This window comes from Meleagris gallopavo, chromosome 19, assembly GCF_000146605.3.
Source record: "Meleagris gallopavo isolate NT-WF06-2002-E0010 breed Aviagen turkey brand Nicholas breeding stock chromosome 19, Turkey_5.1, whole genome shotgun sequence".
Lineage (NCBI taxonomy): Eukaryota > Metazoa > Chordata > Aves > Galliformes > Phasianidae > Meleagris > Meleagris gallopavo.
This window is the reverse complement of record NC_015029.2, coordinates 2412450-2435354: the sequence shown is the minus strand read 5'-3', so window position 1 is coordinate 2435354 and position 22905 is coordinate 2412450. Positions and strand designations below refer to the sequence as shown.

Here is a 22905-nt window from a genome sequence, read left to right as displayed (position 1 = left end):
CCTGCACACAGCAGGGGGTTGGAACTGGATGAGCATTGTGGTCCTTTTAAACCCAGGCCATTCTATGGTTCTGTGATTCTGTGATTTTAAGATCAGTTATTAAATTTCTTGAAAAACAGAGACCCTGCAGCCTCTATGCTTTGTAACTCATGCAGCACAAGACCTGAGCTGTGTAAGAGACCAAGACCCTCATCTCCTTCCTCAGGTATAGCTCAGTGTCACCAGTGAGAGCTATGAACTGTAGAAACCCAAGTTCACCAGCATGCCACCAGTGCAACCAAGTGACAGGGATTCCCCAGCAAGTGACTAAACCAAAAGGGATTTTAGGAAAAGAGAAGAAATTTTACATCTGAGAGATGCACAGAAAAACAAAAGTGAAAGGGAAACTTGAAGGAACTGCAGCAGTAAATCCCATAGTGAAAGCAGATTTTATTTACTTCAAAGATTAGCATAAGATGTGTATTTGCAGGAAGTGCAGCTCCATGTACTTAAGAAATAAATGAATCACAAGTACGGCTGTGCTAGAAAAGGAGCCACACAATATTCAGAGTCACTTCAGCATGCATCTTTCCTGATATATCTCTAAATCATAGGAAAATTTGATCAGCCTGAAAATGGAGAGCATCAACAAAGTGAGTTTTAACCGAAAAGGAAGGTTAGAGCCATAAAATTTAGAATTGCCTCATTCCAGAAGTTATGAAATAGTGTGTTTCATATGAGACGCTTCATAGTTACTAAAAACACTGAAGAATTGAGTGTCACTGACATCTTAAATGCATCATTGGTTATGTAGAAAAAGAATATTTCTCAGGAAGCTTCTCCTCCATTTTTTTTTCTCTAACTACTCAAGATGGAAGAGAGCCCAAAAGTCTTCCAGGAAATTTTATAATCTTTTCTTGTCTTCCTCTGCCACCACCCTATCTCAGAGAGGCCTTACTCCTTAGCCACAGTGACCCCAGTGCCATGCTTGTTTTTGCCAGGTCCCAAAGCAGACAAGGAACAGACCATGAGCACTTTTGCTTTCTTTTCCTCCTCTCTTTCTTTATCAAGCAAAGCTCTGTTTCCTCCAAGCTCACATTCTTTGTAATACTTTTATATTTTAGCTTGGCTTGTTATCACAGTCCCCGTCTATCGTCTTCCAGCAAAGAAATACTCCATGTGCTTTGCCTTCTGGGAAAAGATAGAGGGATTTAATTTTTCCGAGCACTGACAGGCAGACTGGGAAAAAAAACATTATTTTGTTGTGCTACTGAGAGAATATGCAAGAAATTGCATTCCTAGCAGTAGCTTGTTTTCTTATGGGTTATCTATTGTCAGAAAACAGAAAAAAAAAGGATGTCACTGGGGGCTGAGGGTATTTGTTTTCCTGAATCTCATTTCCCCCAGGATAAACCTAATAGACATTGCCAAGAGCGTTTCTAAGCTCATCCCCACCTGCCTTCAGTTTGCTTCCCTGCCTGTGCACAGATATCCTATCCCCACATGCTGAGTCATAATTGACCTTAGCATTAACTTGAGCTCATGAAAGCCCCTCCCTGGTTCTTCCCCCCTTGTCCTGAGCATCCTGATCCTCTGCTTAGATCAGGCTGTGCTGGGGATGGATTGGAGCTCTGTTTGTCATCGGTTAACCACGAGAGTGTTTCTGTTTGTTGGTTGTTCTGTCTGAAGTAAAGCTGAAGATAACACCAAGCTTAGTGTTCTGTCCCAAACGTTTTCAAAACAGAGTTAAAAATGGGTTTTATTACAGCGTGTCACTTTGGAAGTGGGTGTTTTAAAGCAGAGTGGGGTTTTCTAGCTCTATGGTGAAATCGAAGGAAGGCAGTAAAGGAAAGGCAGTTGTATAGCAGAAGATCTCAGTGCAGCACCCAGCAGCAAACCCCATCTCTAGCCTCCAGAAGTAACCTGGCAGGAAGAATTCAAGGTTCTCGGTGCTCAGTGATACATCACAGTGATCGTTGTGAAGCTTCTGCATGCAGACAGAGCCTGTTGTCCTCAGTTAGTAGTAGTAGTTAGCTCTACTATGGCACAAACACAGCTTCAGTCCATCAGTACTCATGAAAACATTGCTCTCATGCCTCTGACTGCTGTCCTGAGCCATTAGGTGCAGGCACGTACCCAGCTGTACAACTGGCCCAGCACTGCTTTCACTTAAGAGCAAAGTTTATGCTTTGCAAATGGGTGAGAGCACTCCAGACCTATGAGCAAAAGCCATGTGTCCTACCCCACAGTGGCACAGCCTTTGGGAAGGACAATCCCATCATTTGGGATGCCCTGTCACCTAAGACGCCCAGCTGTAACTGAGCCCTGTGGGCAGCATGCTCCAACCAAGGTCCTCCAACTTTGGCTTTGGCTCTTGGTTGCTCAGATCTGGACATCCTATGGGCAGCCTCCAAAAGTAGCTCTTGACAGTTTGCCTGCAGCTGACTGACTGTAAAGGAAGAACATTTCTCTCCTAGAGTTTTGATTGCCCTGTGGAGGAAAGATCCTGCATTTCTCCAGCTGGAACAGGCTAACACATCTCTTCTCCCTCTCTCTGTCCCGCAGTGAAGAAACAAGATCCCTCCAGTGCCACAGGAAGACATCTGCCCATCCTACAGTGGGAAGACAAGCGAGGCTTGGCCTTTACCAAGAACAACCTGAGTTATTCCAGCAACGCACTGGTGATACCTGTGTCTGGGGATTACTATGTCTATGCTCAGGTCACTTTCCGAGGGCCCAGTGACACTTCAAGTAAAACCAATTCTGTCACTGCAGTCATCACTAAAGTCACTGACAGCTATCCCGAGCCCACCCAGCTGCTGACCAGCAGCAAGACCCTTGGTGAAGAAAGGAACAACTGGTTCCAGCCCATTTATCTGGGAGCTGTGGTTTCCTTAGAGATAGGAGACAAGCTAATGGTCAATGTTAGTGACATCAAGCTGGTGGATTACACTAAGGAGCACAAAACCTTCTTTGGTGCCTTTTTATTGTAGGTCTCTGGCAGCAGCTTTGTGGAGGCCTCCCTTAAGGGCCCTGGTTTGGTGGTTGCATGTTGGGGTGCTGGTCTCTGTGCTGTCTTCTGTGCTTCGCTCACCTGCTGCCTTAAATTATGGGGTGGGGAGAGCTGGAGCTGCAGGATGAATGGAAGCAGCCCAAAAAACTCCAGAAAAATGAAAGTCAGACTTAAAGGATGATAGGGATTCTTGAAAGCTCTGTATATTGGAGAGGAGCCTTTTTTTATGGGTTGGGTAGGGATATTTATTGTAAACAGGCTAGGCTGCATCACTAATTCCTTTTCCAGTATATCATTTCTACAACTGAAAAGAAGTGTTTTAAACTTTCTCCAGCACTTCCAGTGTAATTTTGCATCACTTTTCTTCAGATTCTTAAAGACAATTACAATTAATAATTTCCTTAAACATACTTCAGTACTTTGCACTAATATAAAGCCCAGATTAATCATTAACTGCTCAATTAATCACTTCCAGTTCCCCTGTAAAGTAGATTAAAATTATATCATGAGTTTTGCATTAGCTACCCGATTTTCTTTTATTTTCCAGGATACCATTTGCAGATATCTAAATCAATGTGTAGGCTTTAGCTTTTATTTAAAACTTCTAGGGAACGTGCAGAAACATTTTCTTTTCAGCATGACTGTAGAATCCCCCCACCAGATCCAAACATTAGGAAAACAAAAAACAAAAAACAAAACAAAAAAAAAAGGACAGGGAGATACGCAGAAACATGCTCCACACTTTTTAAAATCAATCACAAAATTAAAAAAAAAAAGAAAAAGAAAATTGCTCTGCAATATTTTGCTTTCCACTGTGCTTCATGCAAAGCAAATGCAACTAAAGACATCATTGCCCTCCTAATGCTTTGCAACCACTGCTACAGCAATCTGCTGACACAAAGGTCTCCCCATCCTTTGCCTGGGTGCAGGCTGATGATCAGTAGTCCATGCAAAAGGTCAGAGGATCTAAAGAGAAGCTTACAGTGTGCCATGGCCAGCTACAGAGCTTGGGAACGCTTAGCTTCCCATCTCGTGCTTCTTTTTCTCATAGACGTTACTATCTCAGGGAAATTCCCCAGCTCCCCTTCTCCTTCCACAGTAAATACATCACTGTCAGTGACTCAAGTCACGCTCTAGTATGTTCAGGCTTTACACACTTAACTGCTTGGTGGTCTCTCACTCGAGTCCCTACCAGGCAGCCGTTAGGCAGGGTCTGTCCAGTGGCCAGGATGCGCTCTCTGCAGCTCTCCCTCTTTCTTCCCTTTCCCCATTGGGCTCCTTCCTTCTTGTCCAGAAGTGTCACCAAGATGGCCCAGCTAACTTTTCCACCCAAAGACATGGGCCCCAGCAGCATGCTGTTAGCACCAGGGAGGCACCCAGCACCCAATCTGGTCTCATTACTCTCCAGAAGGGCAGCTCACCATCATCACCTCAGCAGGGCTTTTCCCACTGCTTAGAAGCCCCAGTTTTTCTCTTGCACAAATATGGTAAAATCACAAGTCCAGGAAAAGTTTATTCCTCTGGGAAACCCTAAGACTTTCCTTTTTTTTTTAGATTTTAGATTTGAGTCCTTCAGAGCTTCTGATCCCTTCATTTTGTGCCCAAACCTGGATCTGCATTCTTGCAGACCTCCATAGAAAGGCACGTAGGTGACCAGCACCCCAAAATTCATTATCTCACAAAGAGAAGACTTAAAGTGACCTGTCCAGGACAGGGGATTCTCAGCCACTAGTTAGTAAAGCTTCTGTGAAGTTAATAGGACGAATTTGGTTCATCCTTGGAGAAAGTTGAAATGCAAATTCTAGCTTTACTGAGATATTTACAGAAATCCAGAAAGGCCTTTATTTCCACAAATGAGATTATGTAACACTCTTCTGAGGCCATAATGCAATCTTAATAGGCTTGTAGAACAGATTTCCATAAAAACTATATTTTAAGTTGTCATCCCTTACTGCTTGTTGCACTGAATTATGTTTAATATGGGTTCTAGGGGAGAGGAGTCATGCATGCAGTATTTGACTCACAGTAGAAGAACCTTCTAGGGATACATAAATGCACAAACATAGATTTTCTTATATATTTATGCATACTGTACGTACAAGTTTTAGGAAGTGCTTTGGCAATGATGAGCCTTTTGCTATAACAAGACACATAATTTGTGCCTGCTGTACACTGACGACAAATTCCACAAGCACAAAATCTCCTGCTGCTGTAATAGATACAGATGTGACTGTCTTGTTCCATTGGCCATAGCACAAGCGTGTTTATTTTAGTTCGTGCCTTGCAAGCTGTCCCACCCCATCTCATACACCGGCTTCTAGCACGTTTAGCACGCTAGCACAACTTATAGATCATAAAGTAGCATATCTAGCATTACTTGTTTTAAAGTAGTGCAGGCAGATTAATCCAAGCACACCTACCCAGTGGAAATTTCTATTTCTCCCTTTTTTTTTCCCCTCTTAGTGCTAATAACGCTTCTGTGACAGTGAGCAGCAGGTACAGCAGGAGCACCCAGGGCTGGCTGTGACCCCACTGACTGCAGAAGCCAAAGGCACGGCACTGGGGTAAAGCTGCTTAAGGGGAATAGAGGTCGGGCTCAGAGGGAAGGGTCTCAGGCAGACTGAACCCAAGCTGTGGGTGATCAGATTTTCCCAAAGCTAATTAAGGATGGAAGCGTTCTCAGAAAAATCACCGTTATTGGGTTAGAAAAAAAAAGTTTCTTTAATGTAAATCATTTGTGGAGATGTGAAGATGCCCACAGGTCAGCATTTTCAGTTGAATGGGGTGACGAAATGGGGCCTTGTGAACAAGTGACCTTTCAGCCTGCGGTCAGGCTGAAAATGCGCTTTGTTTTGGGTGGATGTGAAACTGAGACAGTTGGAAGAAGCTCTCTGGCTAGAGGAAGAGCTTCAAGAAGGCAGCTTATGTTCACGAGCTAAAAATAATGGTACGATTTCTGGATTTGGCCCTTTCATCTCTCAGAAAAAGACATTTAAGCACTATTCAGTACAAAAAACATTGAAAGAAACTGTTTCAACTTCTGTTGGCTTTGTTGTTGTATATTTTTTTATGAATATTTATTAACAAAAGACTTTTGTTCTTAGGAATTCTTCTCTGATTTCTTTGATCTCCAAAAACTAACACTAAATATAACCCAAATTCCTAAAGCAGTTCACTTACCTACTGCTTCCTTTCCCCTTAAGGTGTTTATGCTAGTAAATGAGCATTCTCTCTGTATCAATAAGTAAATCTAAATCAAGCTATAAGAGGTTACAACTCCAATCTTACCAACATATATGCATGCCTTGCTTAGTCTTAAGCTTGTGGGTAAAAAGAGTGCCATTGTGAAAGGCAGCTCAGTTTCCCTTCTTGGCGTACAGGAGTAAAGCCAATTAAAAGTTGATTGGTAGAATGTTTTAGCCATGTTGACCCTGAACAATACCATTACATGGGTAACCTCTCAATAAGGAGAACTCACAAGGACCACCTTCAGCCCGTGTGTGTTGGCAGGATTGGGGTCTAGAGGTGGAAAGTTAAAGGTTGGGTTTCTGAGTCAATCGTCACTCGAATAGCATAAAGTAGGCTGGTGGGAAGATTTTGGACGTGCCAGTTTGGTGAATGTTAGTTTGAGCCATCCCTCAGAAGGAAGGGACACGACCAGGCTACATTAACCAAAAGGAATGGGTTAAAGTATTGTGATTTCCAACACACACACGCAAAAAATGTATTTTGAGAGAACGTCGTTATTCAGCTCTGTACGATCAACTGACTGCACTGTGTTTTGCTTTTATTAATCTCTTGAGTGGCCCATCATTTCAGATGGGAAATGAGGAGAAAATTCATTCTTTAGAAGAATCAGACAGTGTCAAGAATTTTTGCCCAAATCTGGGTATTAAACGCCAGTATAGCATTTTGCTACTGTAATGTATTTTCATATAAATGATTGTATACTGTTTTGTGCTTCAGCACCGGTGTGAGCCTTCAACAGCAGAACTGACTTTAGTGTTTTGTTTCCAAGTGTTACGATAATAAAAATACAAGTTAACTAATTTAAAAGCTTCTGACCCTGGTCTCCATCCAAGAACACTAACGAAATCACACGCAGAGCGATCAGCTCATACAGCCAGAGAAACCTCCTCTGCTGTGCATCAATCATCTGTGCTTCCAGACACACACGGTGAGTGATCCCCCACCAGAGTGAACTCAGGCACGGCCCTTTTTTCTTTGCCATGGGGCGTGTAGGGCTCCCATTTCAAAAGAAAAAATGTGAAGGTTGAGCAATGCCCCGCTGAGCACACGAGGAAGATGAGAATATTCTTCCAGCCAACTTTGAATATCATCACCTGATCAAAGAGCCATATCTTCCATGCCTCTACATGAGAGCACCTCGGCAGCTTGGAAACTGAGCGTGTCCAATTGCTTTCCACTAGCAGAACCCAGAAACCTTCTCCCATTTTCTTTCATATTTGCCCTATTGTTGATATATCCCAGGATTGAACTCCAAGTAGCGTTTTTAAATTGTTTTAGAAGAGATTTCTGGTTAAGGGCTACGTGCTCTGGCTTAAGTGAGGTTTTCACCTCCCTCAGAGGGAGGAATCACGTTCAGTCATGTTTACCCTGGCTTGCACCCACACTCACATACCTGAGATGTTTTGTTAGGCTGTGAGTGGCAGCTTCCACAGATCAGCCAAAAGTTAATTAAACAGTAAGCATCAGACTTTCTCCTGTAGATCATCCACATCAAAGCAGATGTTTGTTTTTTTTATAATTTATTTTAATACAATAGTTATCTCAAGCCAAAAGCTTTTTATTATTATTAAGATATTCGTTAACAGCAGCAGCTGTCTGCAGCATTGCACTTAAGCTGCCCAAATACTTGCTGCCTTGTAGAACATAGGGCAGCTATGTATATAGATATGTATCTTGATGGAAGGAAGAACCTTACCTTCAAATGATGAATTTACTACACCATTAAGTTCTTCCTGGTGACCAGGACATTACCCACAGCAGCTTAACTTCCTGAGATGCCCAACCACAGCTGAAACTATTTGTTCATGCACAAAGTTCATGCCAGCTTTGTTCATGTACAAAGATCCCTTTTCCAGGCTGGGGACATGTTCTGTGTCACAGTACTTCCAGCTCTTGGGGAGATGACTGAGTTCACTCTGGCAGGGTTTGGAGACTTCGTGTCTTCAGCATCTTGCAGGATGGAGCACAAAGTGGAGGCAATCTGCACCCCCAGGAACAGCATGGGTTATACACTTTCCAGCTCGACAAGGAGCAGCTGAATGAGGGCTGTGTTTTCTAGCACACTCAGCTGCTGTCAGACAGGTTCTCAAAGGAAATTAGGGCTCCATGATGCCAAAGACAGATAAGAATCTCTTCAAAAGTGTGAAAGCAGAAGCCAAGTAACAGCAGCAGTTAAAAGTCTGTTGTGCCTTAGAAGTAGTACAAGCACCAGCTTATATACAACATTATCAAGTGCCCAAACTCCAGAATGTTTTGGTGGGATTTTTTTCAGAATTATGAACTAAACTTGCTTCAGGCTCCCTCGTTTTTGCACAAGTCAAGCTATGTTCTTCCATCGTCTGTAGATTTTTATATTAAAAAGTCAAAAAGGCACTGGAAATATTTTTTGTATATTTATTGGCACTGTACATATATATATGTCAATTTTATGTAAGTGACTGTAAAAATCAAGGTACAAACTTGAGACCTATTGTTCTCAGCAGCTTTCTCCTTCAGCAGATGGCTTTGATATCTTCTAATGATGAAGTTTATCAACAGTTTGTTTTTAAAATCACTTCATATCTTAAAGCAAAATAAATAAATAAATAAAAGCACTTTATTTGATTCAGCTTCATTCCTGACTCTGTTCTGTACTTCAGTGAGCATCCACCAAAAGCTCACGTTTACAACTGCAAAGAGCAGGAGTTTGTTCACCCATGGCAGTGTGGTTAAGCGTGCTGTATTTTTCACACCGTATACGTGATTTCCCAGATCACAGAATCACAGAATTGTAGGGTTTGGATGGGATTTCTGGTGAGATATTGGCACAGCTGCCCAGACGGTGGTGGAGTTACCATACCTGGAGGTGTTAAAATGGGAGATACCACATTGGGTGACACGGTCTCTAGCAGTCGTAGGCATGGGTTGATGGTTGGACTGGATGACCTTAGTGGTCTTCCCAGCCTGAATGATTCTATAGTCTGTGCAACCATTATGTGAAGATGTGAATGTATTAACAGCTCACATACAAAAATCCCCAAGCTTTTAGCTGGTCTCCGCAGGCAGGATACAGAGGCACAACTGTGCATGTAGAGACCGAAGTGGAAGAGATCTATTAAGATGTAACCATGCAAGCCACTGCCAGAGCATGATTATCACTCAAAATAGCTATTTGCTCACTACACTTCCTTTCTCTTGACAGTTCCTAAAAACAACACATGAAAAATGGTATCCTTCCAAAGATATGGCAAGGGCTGCTCCAGCCCTAACCCTCTAGCAAGATGACTTCACTCCTTGCAGATACCCCACTTCCTTTTCTTCATGTAAATCAGGGGAATCTCTAGTACAAAAACAAGGAGATATGAAACAACTTTTTGCTGTAGCGGTGGGACTGTTCCTCTTTGCTACAGAATTATCAGGCGAGTAGGTAGAAAAGGCATTACAGCATTTGGAAAACTCCCATGTTTGTACAGACCTCTAGGTCCACTGAAACTACACAGTTCTGCTCTGCTACCACCACCGTACGTGTGCTGACATCTCATTAGTTTACACTGGGAGGTCATGCCTTTATGCTTCTTTGATGAAGGATGTTAAAAGAAGAGGTGAGATTGAAAAAAGACTTCTTCTTCACCCACAGGCTGCTGGCAGTTCTCACTTTGACTGGAAATGTAGGACTGATCTCCTGCATAACCCATTACTGCTACACCTCTACGGTCATAAATTTTGATGCCTGTTCATTAGGCATGTTCTGTCGAGCATATTGCTCCTCAATTACAATCCAAATTTCAGGGAAGCATTTATGCATCTATTCGAAGCCAAGTGCTTTGAACAAATCATTTTTTTGGCAAGCATAGTTTTCTGTGGAATTGCTTTCTTGCTTCAGTGGGGCACCGCTGGGATCGTGCTTTAAGGCTGCGAATGTAGCAATGAGAGCACAGTTCCTTCAAGTAGGTTTAGTTTATTCTTGCAGAAAGTTCTCAAGTGGTAGTTGAGAAAAAAAACACTATTTTTCCAGCAATGATGTTGGATAGAGAAGCTTGCTGGCACAGCTGCCACAAGGATTTTTCTTGTCTCATATTGTGAATTTCCTAAGTGACAAAGCTGACTGCCCTGCTCCAGCAGCACCTGCTCTGTCCTTGCTGAAAAACCCCCAAGGAAGGCACATGTGCTGTGAGCATATGTGAGTTGGCTGTGCCCTCGGTGCAACCAGGCAGCCCACACTGCTTCCACCTGCACTCAGCACTGCCAGACTGCCTTCCTGTCCTCCTGCATCCACATTTGTGCAGCAGCGCTTTGACAAAGTGCTTCCAACACCTATGACTTTCAGGAATAAGCTCACAACTAAGAAGTCTGTGAACGGAATAATAGCTTTGTAAACGAGTTGGGGTTCTTTGATCCTTCTGTTCTTTCCATCGCCTGTGGCAGATTCCTCACACTCCCTGCCTGCTGTATCAGGGCACTGCCATCAGTTTCAACCTGAGGATGAGGAAAGCCCTTGAGCCGGGGCAGCACCGCTCACCTGGAGCACAGGATGTGTGAGATCAGTCTCTCCTCCTTGGCTGAGACTTTGGAACATTACAAATCTGTGACAACATTCGTGTTTCCTGTTGTTTGTCATACAGCAACCTGTGTCACATTAAAGAAACCTCATCAGAAGTCTCCTTCCCATTTGGATACAGTGTGTCTGATCTGTGGCCCTTCTTTGCTGCCAGAGCAGTTCTGGAGCTCACAGGAATTAGCATGGGTGCTGATAAGCCAGAGATTGCACCATATGAAACCATCCCCCAGTGATGAGAGAGCTCCCTACTCTCGCCCACTGTAGTCAGAGAGGTCAGGACTAGATGACAGCCTCAGACAGCTCCCAGTCTCTGATAAGAAACACCACCAAGAAAATAAATCTTTTCATCCTGCCCTCCTTCCCCCGTCTTTATACGCCATTAGTCTCTGATCTGGAAAACAGAGAGAGACTGAAGATCAGCCAGGATATTGCTGGTTTGCTAGCGTTTTCCCTTTTTTAGCCTTTCCCACCTGGCTCCTCAGCAATTAGGTAGCATTTCCCTCTTCTTTCCCTATCCACTCTAGGTCATGCAGTCCCGGGGCCAGGAGGAGCTCTCTGTGACTTCCACTGCAGTTCTCTGAAAGCCACGCTCCGAGGATTAAGGCTGCTCTCTTCCACAGCACAGAATTTCCACACAGAAGGGCTTGCCGAGGAATTTCAGAAGTATGTCAGCAGGCTCAGACAGCAGAATGACATCTCACTCACCCTGTAGTCACCACTGTCAACTCTTCCCATGGACGGGGAGCAGAGAAAGCCTTTGGCTGAAGAAGGAAAGGCTCAACTCAATCACATGCAACAGGAAGCATCAAATAAGCATTAGCCTGAGCTATTGCAATAGTTAAGTGTTTTCCACTCACGCATCTAAAGGAGTACTTTACAGAATTGACTAAGTAGCTAAATATAGTTAAATAAATAAATAAATATCGTAAGCAGCTGATCTCCCTCAACTTCCCACACTGCAACCTTCCCAGATAACTCATCATGCCTCACATTGCCCCTATACCTTCAGTGATCAGCACACCCAGACACCCGAGCCTCAGTACACACCATCACATTACCCTCTGCAGAGCCCCTCCTGCCCTGCACGCAGCACCTCACAACCCCTTCCTTCACCACTCACACTTTCACTCCCACACAGCTACAGGAGCAGAGCAAGGTGGGGCTAATGGGGTCAATTGGCCCTCGCTAACACCTTGATCAAAGTCAATGCCTTTCCTTCAGCTCATCGGACCTGGGAGTACTTCCTCTACTCAACCCAACTCAACTCAACCCAACTCAACCCAACTCAACCCAACCCAACTCAACCAACCCAACCTTCTCTGTCTCTGTCTCTTCATGCTGCCTCTTTCTCTTAAGGAAAATGCAGCAGTCAACAAACCAAAATCCTCAAGGAGTGCCCTGGTGCTCTCCATAGCCTTCTGAAATGTCTGGGATCCCTCTCCCATAGACCTGATTTGGATTTGGGTGGGGTGAAGACAAACCTGCCATTAGACTTTACAAGCGATCCCCTGATCCCATCCACAGCTCCCCTTGATAAGTGAGCTGTCAAGAATATTCTCAACAAGAATACATATATTATATGTAACTTACTTTCTCCTTCTATCTTTACAGGCTTTCCCTGATGTATTCATAGACCTAAAGCAGAAAACTCCAATGCAGCCAAACTCTAGTGTCCTATGAGTACCAAACAGAATTAGTTATCAAGAATGACTTCCAAATACTCCATATGCTCTGATGCAGTCATCCAAAGCATTACTCGTTTTCATAGGAATAACTGATGTCTTCCCAGAAAATCAGGATGTTTTGTGTTTTTTTCACTCAGATAAGACACTGAGTTAACAGGATCCAGTTGGCCTACATCAAGAGAGCCTCCAAGGCTCATTAGTGTATTTATCCTTTTATTATTCCTTATCTGTGAAGTAGGGAAAATCCATTTTTGCAAATGGGGAACTGTGGAGATACTAAATGACTCGTCTACAGTCACACAGGAAATCTGTGTGGGGGAAAGAAAAGGGAATCACAGAGATCCTCCAGGGTCCCCACTTCTTACCTCTTCTCATCCCTGGCATGTGGTGCAAGGGCTGCTGGCTGGGAGACAATCAGAGTTGCCATGGAACTGTTCGGGCAGGGACAGCAAAGGCTGAGTCAGTGGTGGTCACTTCTGTCCACTGTGCTGTTGGGGACCACAACATAGGAAAGAAAAGAAAGCTCTGGGAAGGCCTCACAGCAGCCTTCTAGGACTTATAGGGAGCTTATAAGCAAGAGGGAGAGTGATGTTTTACATCGGCAGACAGTGATAAATCAAGGAGGAATGGTTCTAGACTAAAAGAGGGGAGATTTAGATTAGATGTTAGGGATACATTTTTCACTCAGATTGCAGTGAGGCCCCAGAACTGCTGCCCCGAGCTGTGGGGGCCATCCCTGGAGGTGCCCAAGGCTGTGGATGGGCCCTGAGCAGCCTGAGTGGGGGACAGTCAGCCCATGGCAGGGGGTGGGACTGAGGGGGCAATGCTAAAGTTCCCCGTCTCTACTGCAAAAGGTGCAAGAATCTATGACCAGGCTTGTTGGGGACAGGACTGGGAAGCATGGTGCTCATTGTCACACTGGTGTGCCCTCATCCATCCTCCTGCCCTGCAAAGTGTCTCCCCATGCTTGCTGCTATCTCAGTGGGATAACAAAGCTAAGGATGACCACATTTGTCTCTAAGGAATTCATCCATCCTCTGCTAGAAAGATGACATTAGATTTAAAAATTACGTAAAAGAGAACAGATGAGTTTTTAAAGGCAATATTTTCTAGCCACTAAATTCCCAGTCCAGAGGGCTTCACTTTGAATTAATATGGGCTGCCTCTGCTCTAGAATTAAAGTTATTGATCCAGTCCTCGTTTACTGTCATCCACCTTTGTTCCTGGACTTATTACCACCTGTACAGGGTGAGCGCCTCTAATTAGCAGCTACAATTTATGGGCTTAATCTGGAGAATCACCAGCCAGGAAGCCACCCAAAAATCACTGCAGAGGAATTGTGGCAGGACATTCACCTCCCATCCCCAGGGAGCTGTGTGCAAGCTCTTACACAGACTTCTATGCAGCCCCTTTGAATTTGCCAAGTAAATCGTTTTACGGGAAGCCTTGTAATTGGGCATTCAACAATTTTTTCCCACAGTGACTAATCTCTTGGAAAACAAAAACCTCCTAAATAATGTCCAGCAGTCATAAATCCTGCACGCATTCTAACGTAGCATGAATGTTGTTCCTTTGGGAGGTTGGAAGGTTGGGTTGAAGGTCTGGATTTGGCAAGAGCTCCATCAGAGCAGGCTGTGCACATCAGAGCAGGCTGCCAGCTATTGTGACTGATGGTGGGATGGCTGCTGGGGTCTGGCTGCACTGCAGCACAGAGGATGCTCTGCACCGTGCCAAAAGCCTGAACTGACTGTGCTCATGCGCAGAGCTTCTTGGACAAGATCTCTCCTTGACCAGCTTCTCTCTATCAGTTTTGTTCTTGAAGTGTTTTGTTGTTTGTTTGTTTGTTTTTTAACAGACTAAGTGTTTCTAGGTATGCCTCCAGAGGATGTTTGCTGAATGATTGTCACTAAATAAACAAAGTGTGCTGACTAAAGTCACAAAAACAAGGATGTGGGGACCTTGTCTGTCTCCTGTGCACAGACAGACAGACAGCCTCCCTGCAGCATCCCCAGGGGTTGAGCACTGGTGTAAGCAGGGATCCTCATCCAGGACCCCATGAACACTCCTCTTTCCCCGCACTATCTTCAGCAAAATTAAGGACCTGGTCTCCCGTGAGCAAATTGAAGAACACACATACAGCCCCGACCCCACGATTTCCCATCAACCAAAATACAAGGGGCCCTGGAAAACCCACGGTCTGTGCTCACCTGTGAGCCCCTGAGCACTGCATGAGCATCACATGCTCTGGTTTCCCCATCTCTGCTGCCAGGAGGTGCTGGAAAAGGCTACAGAATCCAGCATCTCCTCCGGGGAAGTCACCTCTGAATCTCCCTGACATCCCCAGGGGTGGTTTGAGCTCAAACCTGACATTTCAGAGTCTGAGGTTTGGGACAATGTCATGTTCACCCACAGGTACCAGAAACCTGACTGTGCTGGGGGTGAAGCATTGGGATCCCACGTCCTTTCCCCAGAGGAAAATCTGAGAGGGCTTCTTGTGCAGTAGATCCAAGAGGGTTTCCTTGCCCTCTTTTGAGCCTGACTAAAAACACAGGGGAGAAGAAACCTGAAACAAACACTCCTTTCTGCTTTTACTCCTCAGGTAAAAGCCCTTTGCTTTGAAACAAGTAACCTTCTGATGTACAGAACTATTCAATCAAGGAGGGAAGGACAGGATGCATTCCTATAGACTACAGTTAATTTCTGAGCGAGTTTAATGATGGGAACACAGGGTGACTTGTGGCCCTGAAGCCTCCATCTGCAGCACTCGAAACCAGAACTTCCATCCCAGGGCAATTTCTGACATTTGCAGTTTCAACATCTTCACGGATGTTGAAAAGTGAAAATATTAAAGTTCACTGATTAAAGGCACCCAAGAACTTTTGTCTTTGAAAATAATAATAATAATAACAATAATGGGAAGACCTCTGTAACTTCTAAAGAAATATTTCATTCCCAACGTTGGTGTTTCAAAATGCCTCCTCTTGTAGATATTTTTCATTTAAATTCCTTATCTTAAAACCAGAATTTTTGCCCTAAAGCATCACATTCCCATGATAGATGCCAAATCCAGCGCCCTGGTATCACGACGAGATTGTTGCTCCAGTTACAAATGTTTTATTCAAGTGTTATTCAATCTAAATTTCAAATCTGGGTCCTGAACCCCATGTAATGGCTTTCTTTCAAAAACCATTTTCGAGCGGCTGAGCAGAAACACTTAACATGCCACAGAGAAAGAAAATGGATGTGGAATGATAATGGCTTTAATGCACTCAAAGGGTGTCAGTGCTTCGTACCACCCCCGCCCGTTTGTTACTGAACCACAATGGGCAAACCTTAAAGAAAACAGCATTACACTGTGGAGAACATATTTGTTAGCTCTACGCATCCTTACACTGCTGACAAGGAGCCAGAGAATGACTCATGTGGTTTGTTAGAGGGAGAAGCTTGAAATGGAGAGCACTGAACTTAGCAATGGAATGAGAAATGCTCAGAGGATGGGAAATAGAGCAGCAAACAACAACAACAACAACGTTAAAAGTGCCTCTGAATTTTACAAGGTAGTTTCTTCCCAAATGTGTTTTAGGTCATCAAGGAGGAAAATAAAACACAGAGAACCCTTTGACAAGGTGCAGGAAAAACGCCCTGGTGAACAGAGTCGCAAAACCAGCTCATTTTTTCTTTCTGCTTATTTTGCATCCATGTGCCAACCAACCGCAGCAACCTCCATTAACTGATGGGAACCACAGGTTGCTTTCTGATGAACACAATCAGGCAAGCATTAGCAAAACATGTGCCAAGCTGATGTTTGGGTCGAGTCCAACCTCAGCAAATTACTGACCCAGGTTGGAAAATGGAGACTGCCTTTCCCCACTCTTTGAACATCAGCACTGATGCACCCTCAGACCTTTAGCCTCTCCAGCCACAGAGCAGCTCTCTGACTCTCAGGGAGCAGCTGGTGTCACAACCAAACTCTGCCTTCATTTCTCCCTGCCTGAGGTAGAAGCTTGCAAGACAAAGGTGCTCCGTGCACCGAAGCCTTTACATAGCCATAAATAATTCCCTCTGCTCATGTTGGTTACCAAACCCAACTGCTCTTGGCTTGCAGAGGACTCTTGCCTTGTTTTGTTATTCCTGTCTGCTTTTTTTTTTTTTTTTCGCTTGGTTTGCTGCTGTGAGATGTTTCTGTGGAAACACAGCTGTAGGAAGAGGGGCCTTAGGGGAAACTTGGGAAGTCTGGGGATTTTGGATTTACACTGATCATTAGCTTATCTCATCAATAAAATGGAGCAGGATATTGTAATTACAGAGTAGGAAGATAAGAAAAAATATTGTAACCCTTTTTTTATTTTTTTAAGCCCCATTTACAAGGGCTGGTGAGCCCCTAGACTGGCTGCTAGTGACTTGTTTGCAGCCTAAGAAGTCAAAAAGGCAAGAAACACTGAACCAGAAGTGAAGCAGATGGTCACAGAATGCATGCTTCCCATGGCCGTCATAAAAAAGCAGTGCCAAACCTGCCAGGTAGATCTGATAGATACGTGAGGGCACACAGCTTTGATCAGCTGCAGGAAAGTTTATTACATCAGCAATATTGCAAAACACAAATAAATTTGTCCTGGAACAAAGAAGAAGGAAATGAAAGCAAATGCACACATGGAAACTTGACAAACCCCAAAAGCCAATATCTCTTCCTTAGGACCATAGAAAACAAGAACAGATGTTTTCTTGGTGAGGAAAAGCTGAAGCCCTTCCAACACACTTCATAGCATCGTGTTAACCGTGTGATGCCTAAGGAAGCCAACCAAAAGAGCCTTTGCCTCCTATGACACAAAGAGAAAAACCTTAGATAGCAAATAGACCTTCATTTCTCACAGATGTCATCAAGGAACCAGACAAGCTACGTGAATAAAACTTAGAAGTAAACATTTCCTATTCAACAGTACAATATTTGCAGCCAACAGACTACACAGCCTCTCCCTTCCTGTTGCACAGAGCACTCCACGTAATTAATCATAGCTCAGACATAGTATAAGCAGTGACATTTAGCCCATCTCATCAGAACCAGGGAACCCTTGACATCATTTGAGTCATTCTCCTGGTAGGTCTTTTTGAGCCTGCATTCATCAGCTTGTAAGTGAGCAGATTTCTAGCTTGTGTGACTTTGACCTCCCTGCTCCAGGACAGACCAAGCAGCCCAAAGAGTGTAAATATCTGGCTGTAATTTAGTGGAAGCCCGACCCCACTCCTATCAGCACTGCTGATCAGAGCACAGCAAAAAGCAATTCAAGGATCCGATAGCAAGTTCTGTTCACACTCGTAACCTCAATCAAGACCTGCCATAAAGAAACCTCTTGCTGGTGCCATTACTCAAGGAGGTCATCATTTTAAAAACCACCTTGTGCAAGCAAAAGTTCCTCATGGCAGATTTGTGTCTGTTCATCCCTTGTGTTCTCTCACATTAACCAACTTGTTTCCTTTGGCTTGGTCTGGCTCTTGCATTGCTGCTCTTATGCATGAGCTTGAATCCCATCCAGATGAAATTACAGAAGGATGTATACTGAAATTTCTAACCCCACTAAGGCTTTAGCTCTAAACATCTCTTAATTATACCTGCAGCACCTTGAAGTTCTTCACTGAAACGTGGAGATGGGTGGAAGAAATTTGTATCAACTCAGATATCATTCTACCTAGCATGGGAAACTGCCTACATCCTACTCCAGAATGCACCAAATAAACCCTTTCTGGAGCAGTAAAGACTTTTTTTTAAAGCATAGTCAACAGTTCAGCAATCTGATTTCAGAAGGACTTTCACTGGTTCCTGCCTGCCCTGGGTCCCGTTATCTACCTGACTCCAGGACACCAGCAGAGCTCTGCAGCAGTGCTTGACTCTGCCCCATTTGAGAGTGAGGGTATCTGAGAAGAGTTTCCCAGAATCAAGTTGATTTTCTGGTTTTGTTTTGTTTTGTTTTGTTTTTAATGTTTGCAATATCACCAATAATTGTTTTTTTAACATTCAAAAAAAAAATGATTCCAGTTTATGAGAGCAGAGGGCTTCTATTCTCTGTATGCTTCTGGGCACCAAGCAGCAGAGCATATATCTTGTATCAGTGTGCTTGCCATTAAGGTGGTCCTTCTGTATCAGTCCTGCACTAAGGACAAAACCAAGTAGGGCACAGTTATTATTCTCCAGATGTTTTGCCAGCAGATGTCAATGCCCCATGCCTGGAGATGTTCAAGGCCAGGTTGGATGGCAGCCTGGGCAGCCTGGTCCAGTATTAAATGGGGAGGTTGGTGGCCCTGGAGATTCATGATCCTTGAGGTCCCTTCCAACCTGGGCCATTCTGTGATTCTGTGGAAGGGTGTACAGTCCTTCCTTGGAGTCCTCCATCTGGGAGGAATTTGGATGTGAGCTCAGCTGCGATAGGGATCTCCTTATTGGACAGCAGAGAGGAGCTGCAGGAAGGAAGGAAGGAGACTCCAGGCTGATGGGAAGCCAGATTCACCTTCCCAGAAACACTTTCCAGACAGGGACACAGAGGGGAATGAGATTGTGGAGACAGCGCCAGGGAAGAAAGAAAAATGCAAAGGGGAACTGAGAATCCTGTGTTGGCAAGATAGCCTACAGTGCTGTAATACAAGTTACCTTGCCCTTTACCTTGCCCCAGTGACGTCCACAACCCGCTGGTGTAATGTCCGTGCTCTTTTCAAATCAAGAAGTGACTTAAATCCTCAAGGGTGACCTTGCAAGAGAAAGTACAGGGAAAAAATCAGGGTTTTGCCCGTAAGGAAAAACGGACCTGTTTCAGAAGGGAGTTTTTGGGAACTAGATGGACGTGTCTGAAGCAATGACTGATAAGGAGATCACTCAGGGACAAGTATTTTGAGCTTCTCAAAATCTGAAGGACAATTGCATATTTAAAATGAGGAGGCCTGCTCTTATTTTCACTGAGATTGTTTTCACACCGTGCATTGTGGAATATCCTCTGAAGCAATCTGATAAGTCAGAAATTGTCTGTTTTATTCTTTCTTCTCTGGAGAAACGGAGGCATAACAGCGTTTGTCAGCATCCCAGCCTCCATGTGCTGCCACGTGAGAGCTGGTTCCCTTATCAGACATATCAGCCCTTATCAGACGCAAAATGAGTGCCTTCTGAAGCACAGTGCCTAAAGATAGCATGGCACTGGGCTGGAGCCACAGCCCCTCTCTAAATATGGGCTGAGGACACCAGGCGTGTGTGTGCGAGTCCAGCTTTCAAAGAGCCCTCATGTTTCCCATGGATTGTCAGGAGAAAATAACAATCCTGGGAGATGGGAATGTCACCTGCCACACTGACCAGAGAGCACAGCAAGGATGGGCAGTGGGGAATTTGTGGTGCGGATCAGTCTGCTCTCCTTCCAGCTGTGGGCTGGTCTGGGAGTTGAGGTGGGATGATTCTAACAGGCAGCCAGCTGTTTTCAGCATCTCTAAGTAATAGAAGCTGCGGTAATTAAATGTCGCTGGCAGAATATCTGGATGCGGTTTCTTTGAAGAATTGCTGGAAAAGAAGTAGCACGGTATAGTAGAAGTGATCGTTTATGTAATGGAATCATTACTGTAACAAGATTACAAAACAACCCATCTGCTTCTTAACCTTTACCCCCAGCTGAAGGAGGAAGCCAGACTGTGATGTCTGCCTGCAGCTGGGCAGTCAGGGTTTGTGCTCAGGACATGCTGTCTGGGAAGAGACTGCCAGAGGTTGCAGTGCTGGACACACTCCATTCTGTCTCTACATGGGGTTCCCAAAGAGGTATCCAGCCCACAGAGTGCCCTGGGGAGAAAGAAGGGAGTGCTGATGTGGGTGCTGCAGGTGGCTGCCCCCTTGTTCCCAAAGTGGATGGAAACAAGAAACCAAAAAGGTCCCTGGTCTTTGCTGTGATTCATTCCCAGGGCAGAGACATCACCTTGCCTTGGCTTGGAAACAGCCAATGAAGAAGTGCTCTGCCATGTTTACATAGCTCTGCTGGAGATGTCAACAGCATCACTGAAATTTCCACTGCTCTAAGCCCTCCAGAGCACTGACTGGCCAACCATTTGGCCACGTATGCTCGGAAAGTTTCAAGGAAACTGAAGAGTGTTAAGTCTCAACTGCTGGAAACAATATCCCCTGCTTAGCTGAACCCAATTGCAACATCTTCCAGGAGATGAGAACACAGCAAACTAAAGCAGCATGTAAAGTACGTATGAGTTTGTTGTTTTCTGCCTTTCTAGTGCCAAAGAGAAGTCAGCTCAAAGTCCTGACAAAAGCAAAAGAAGAGGTCAAGATTCTAAAGGGCAGCACACGGAATCATAGGATCATAGAAACATTAAGGTTGGAAAAGACCTCTAAGATCACCAAATCCAACCCCAATTCATCACCACCGTGCCCACTGATCATGTCCTTCAGTGCCACATCACTTGCTGCAGCGTGACTAAGGAAAGGAAAAAAATGCTGGTTCTGGTATAAAAGGTGCTTAGGGAAATTGGAAGCAAACTCCCACAGCCCAGAGCTGGGAATGGTTTGTGGACAAGGCTGGGACACCTCTGATGCTGGCCACGCTTGTGGCTGATGCCACAGCACTTTACACCTTGTCCCACCCTGCAGGAAGGGAAGGGAAATAACTGCAAGGGCTGCAAGAAGCAGAAGCCAGAGCTGCAAAACCTCAGAAGCAGAACTGCTCACTTCCCGAGCACATCCAGCAGGCAGTCAGCACAGAAAGGGGAATGAAACTGCAGCACAGGGATGGGGCTGTGCAGAGAGAGAATGCAGTGAAAGGGGGGAAAGGCAAAAGCATACCCTCATTGTCCTTGGCAGTTGGGTGTCTGAAGGAGATGGCTGGGCCAGAAGCATTCTTGGCTTTGCTGGATTGGTCCAACCTGTGGTGAGATGTTGCAAATGTGATGCCCCTTCTGCTGCTGACAACAAAGGGATGGGGTTGGTAAGTTGGAGGAGGTGTGACAAGAGGTGCAATGTAGTTGTCCATCTGCTCTAGAGCCAAGAAAAAGCTGATGGAGTTGGATGCTCCGCAAATAGAAACAAGATTAAGTCACTCTGACACATGTGAAATGACTTCCTCAGTCCTGTGGGACAGGCTGCGTGATACAGCAGTTCTGACCTGAATTTAGAGGCAATGTTGGCAAGAGGAAACTGCCAGGAAAAGGCAGAGTAAATGTAGATGCACAGCCTAACCACAGGACTGGCACTGCAAGGCAGTGGCTTTCCAGCTGGAACAGGAGACGTTTGCCGTTAGGAGCATTGCTCAATGCCCTCTCTACCCCTCACACCCAGTGGGTGATTCTTCCCTGCAGCACTGGGGACATCCCAAGGGATAAACAGACCTTCCTCAGACCCCAGCCTTCAAGAAGCCCCTTCTGCTTGGGTGAAGAGATATCATAAAACATGTTTCATAAGGAGCAGCTATGCACGTCTGGAACAGGCTTTGGTGAAGTCTGCCCACAGAAGCTGTGGGTGCCCCATCCTTGGGGGTGCCCAAGGCCAGGTTGGATGGAGCTCTGGGCAGCCTGAACTGATGCCTGAACATTTGCAGCCCTGCCGTGGCAGAGAAGTTGGCACATAATGAACACTGAGGTCCCTTCCAACCAAGCCATTCTGTGCTTCTGTATCTATAAAATCCTCTTGGGTTTGGGCACTTGCCTGCTAATATCCAGGGAGAAGGATGGGGATAAAGTCACACTCATCTTGTTTTTAACTGATGTGCCCACGTTGGTCCCCATAGTCAGCACTCATTGTACTGCAAATGCCTTCCGTGGAAAGGAAGGGGAAAGAAGTAAATGCTGTGGTTGTTTCTTGGGAATGAAATTGTACCGTATTGATTAAGTCAAGAGGCTGCAGAGGGCAGCTGCAGCTCCTTCTTCTGCTCCCAATGTTCATCTCAGCTCATACATTAGTTTCAAAAAGATTTTAATAATAAAAAATGAAAATATAACCAGGGCATTGATTCCACTACTGTTCTTACTGAGCAATAAACCTACTGGTTGCCACTGAACAAAAGGAAAAGCAATTGTAAGAGATGCCTGGATAAACGCCCCGATCTGTCAATGTTTCTGATGGAGATAAATTTTGTTGGTAAAAGCAAAGTTCCAGCCCTGAAATAAAAGGAACCCAGAGCCATTAATATCAATAAAAATCGGTCTGCCGGACTTATTGAAGGATTGGTGCAGCTGGGAGTAAGAATGCAGAGGGGATGATACTGCAAGAGGAGCTCTGTGGGTCTGCAGAGAGAGGGGAAAGAAATAAGAGAAAAGGGAGGGAGGAGGGAGGAAACAAAGGAAAACATTTAGTGGGGCAGTCCTCAGGGAATCAGCCTCTCATCAGGCACCTGAAAAAGGATGGAGTTAATGCAGAGCATCTGTACAGCTTGAAAATTGTCTTTTCTGAGCACTCAGTAATGGGCCTGCAGGCCCATCAT

The 22905-nt window shown here is 44.8% G+C and overlaps 1 protein-coding gene across 1 annotated transcript in view; it reads left to right on the top strand.

The window, feature by feature from the left end:
• The window catches only part of TNFSF15 (TNF superfamily member 15), a 19605-nt gene extending 10439 nt beyond the window's left edge, over positions 1–9166 (top strand). Inside the window, exon 4 of the mRNA XM_010720800.3 lies at positions 2545–9166. Within this exon, the coding sequence (XP_010719102.1) occupies positions 2545–2972 (428 nt within the window). The 3' untranslated portion in view covers positions 2973–9166. The remainder of the gene's footprint in view (positions 1–2544) is intronic.
• Positions 9167–22905: the final 13739 nt, after the last annotated feature.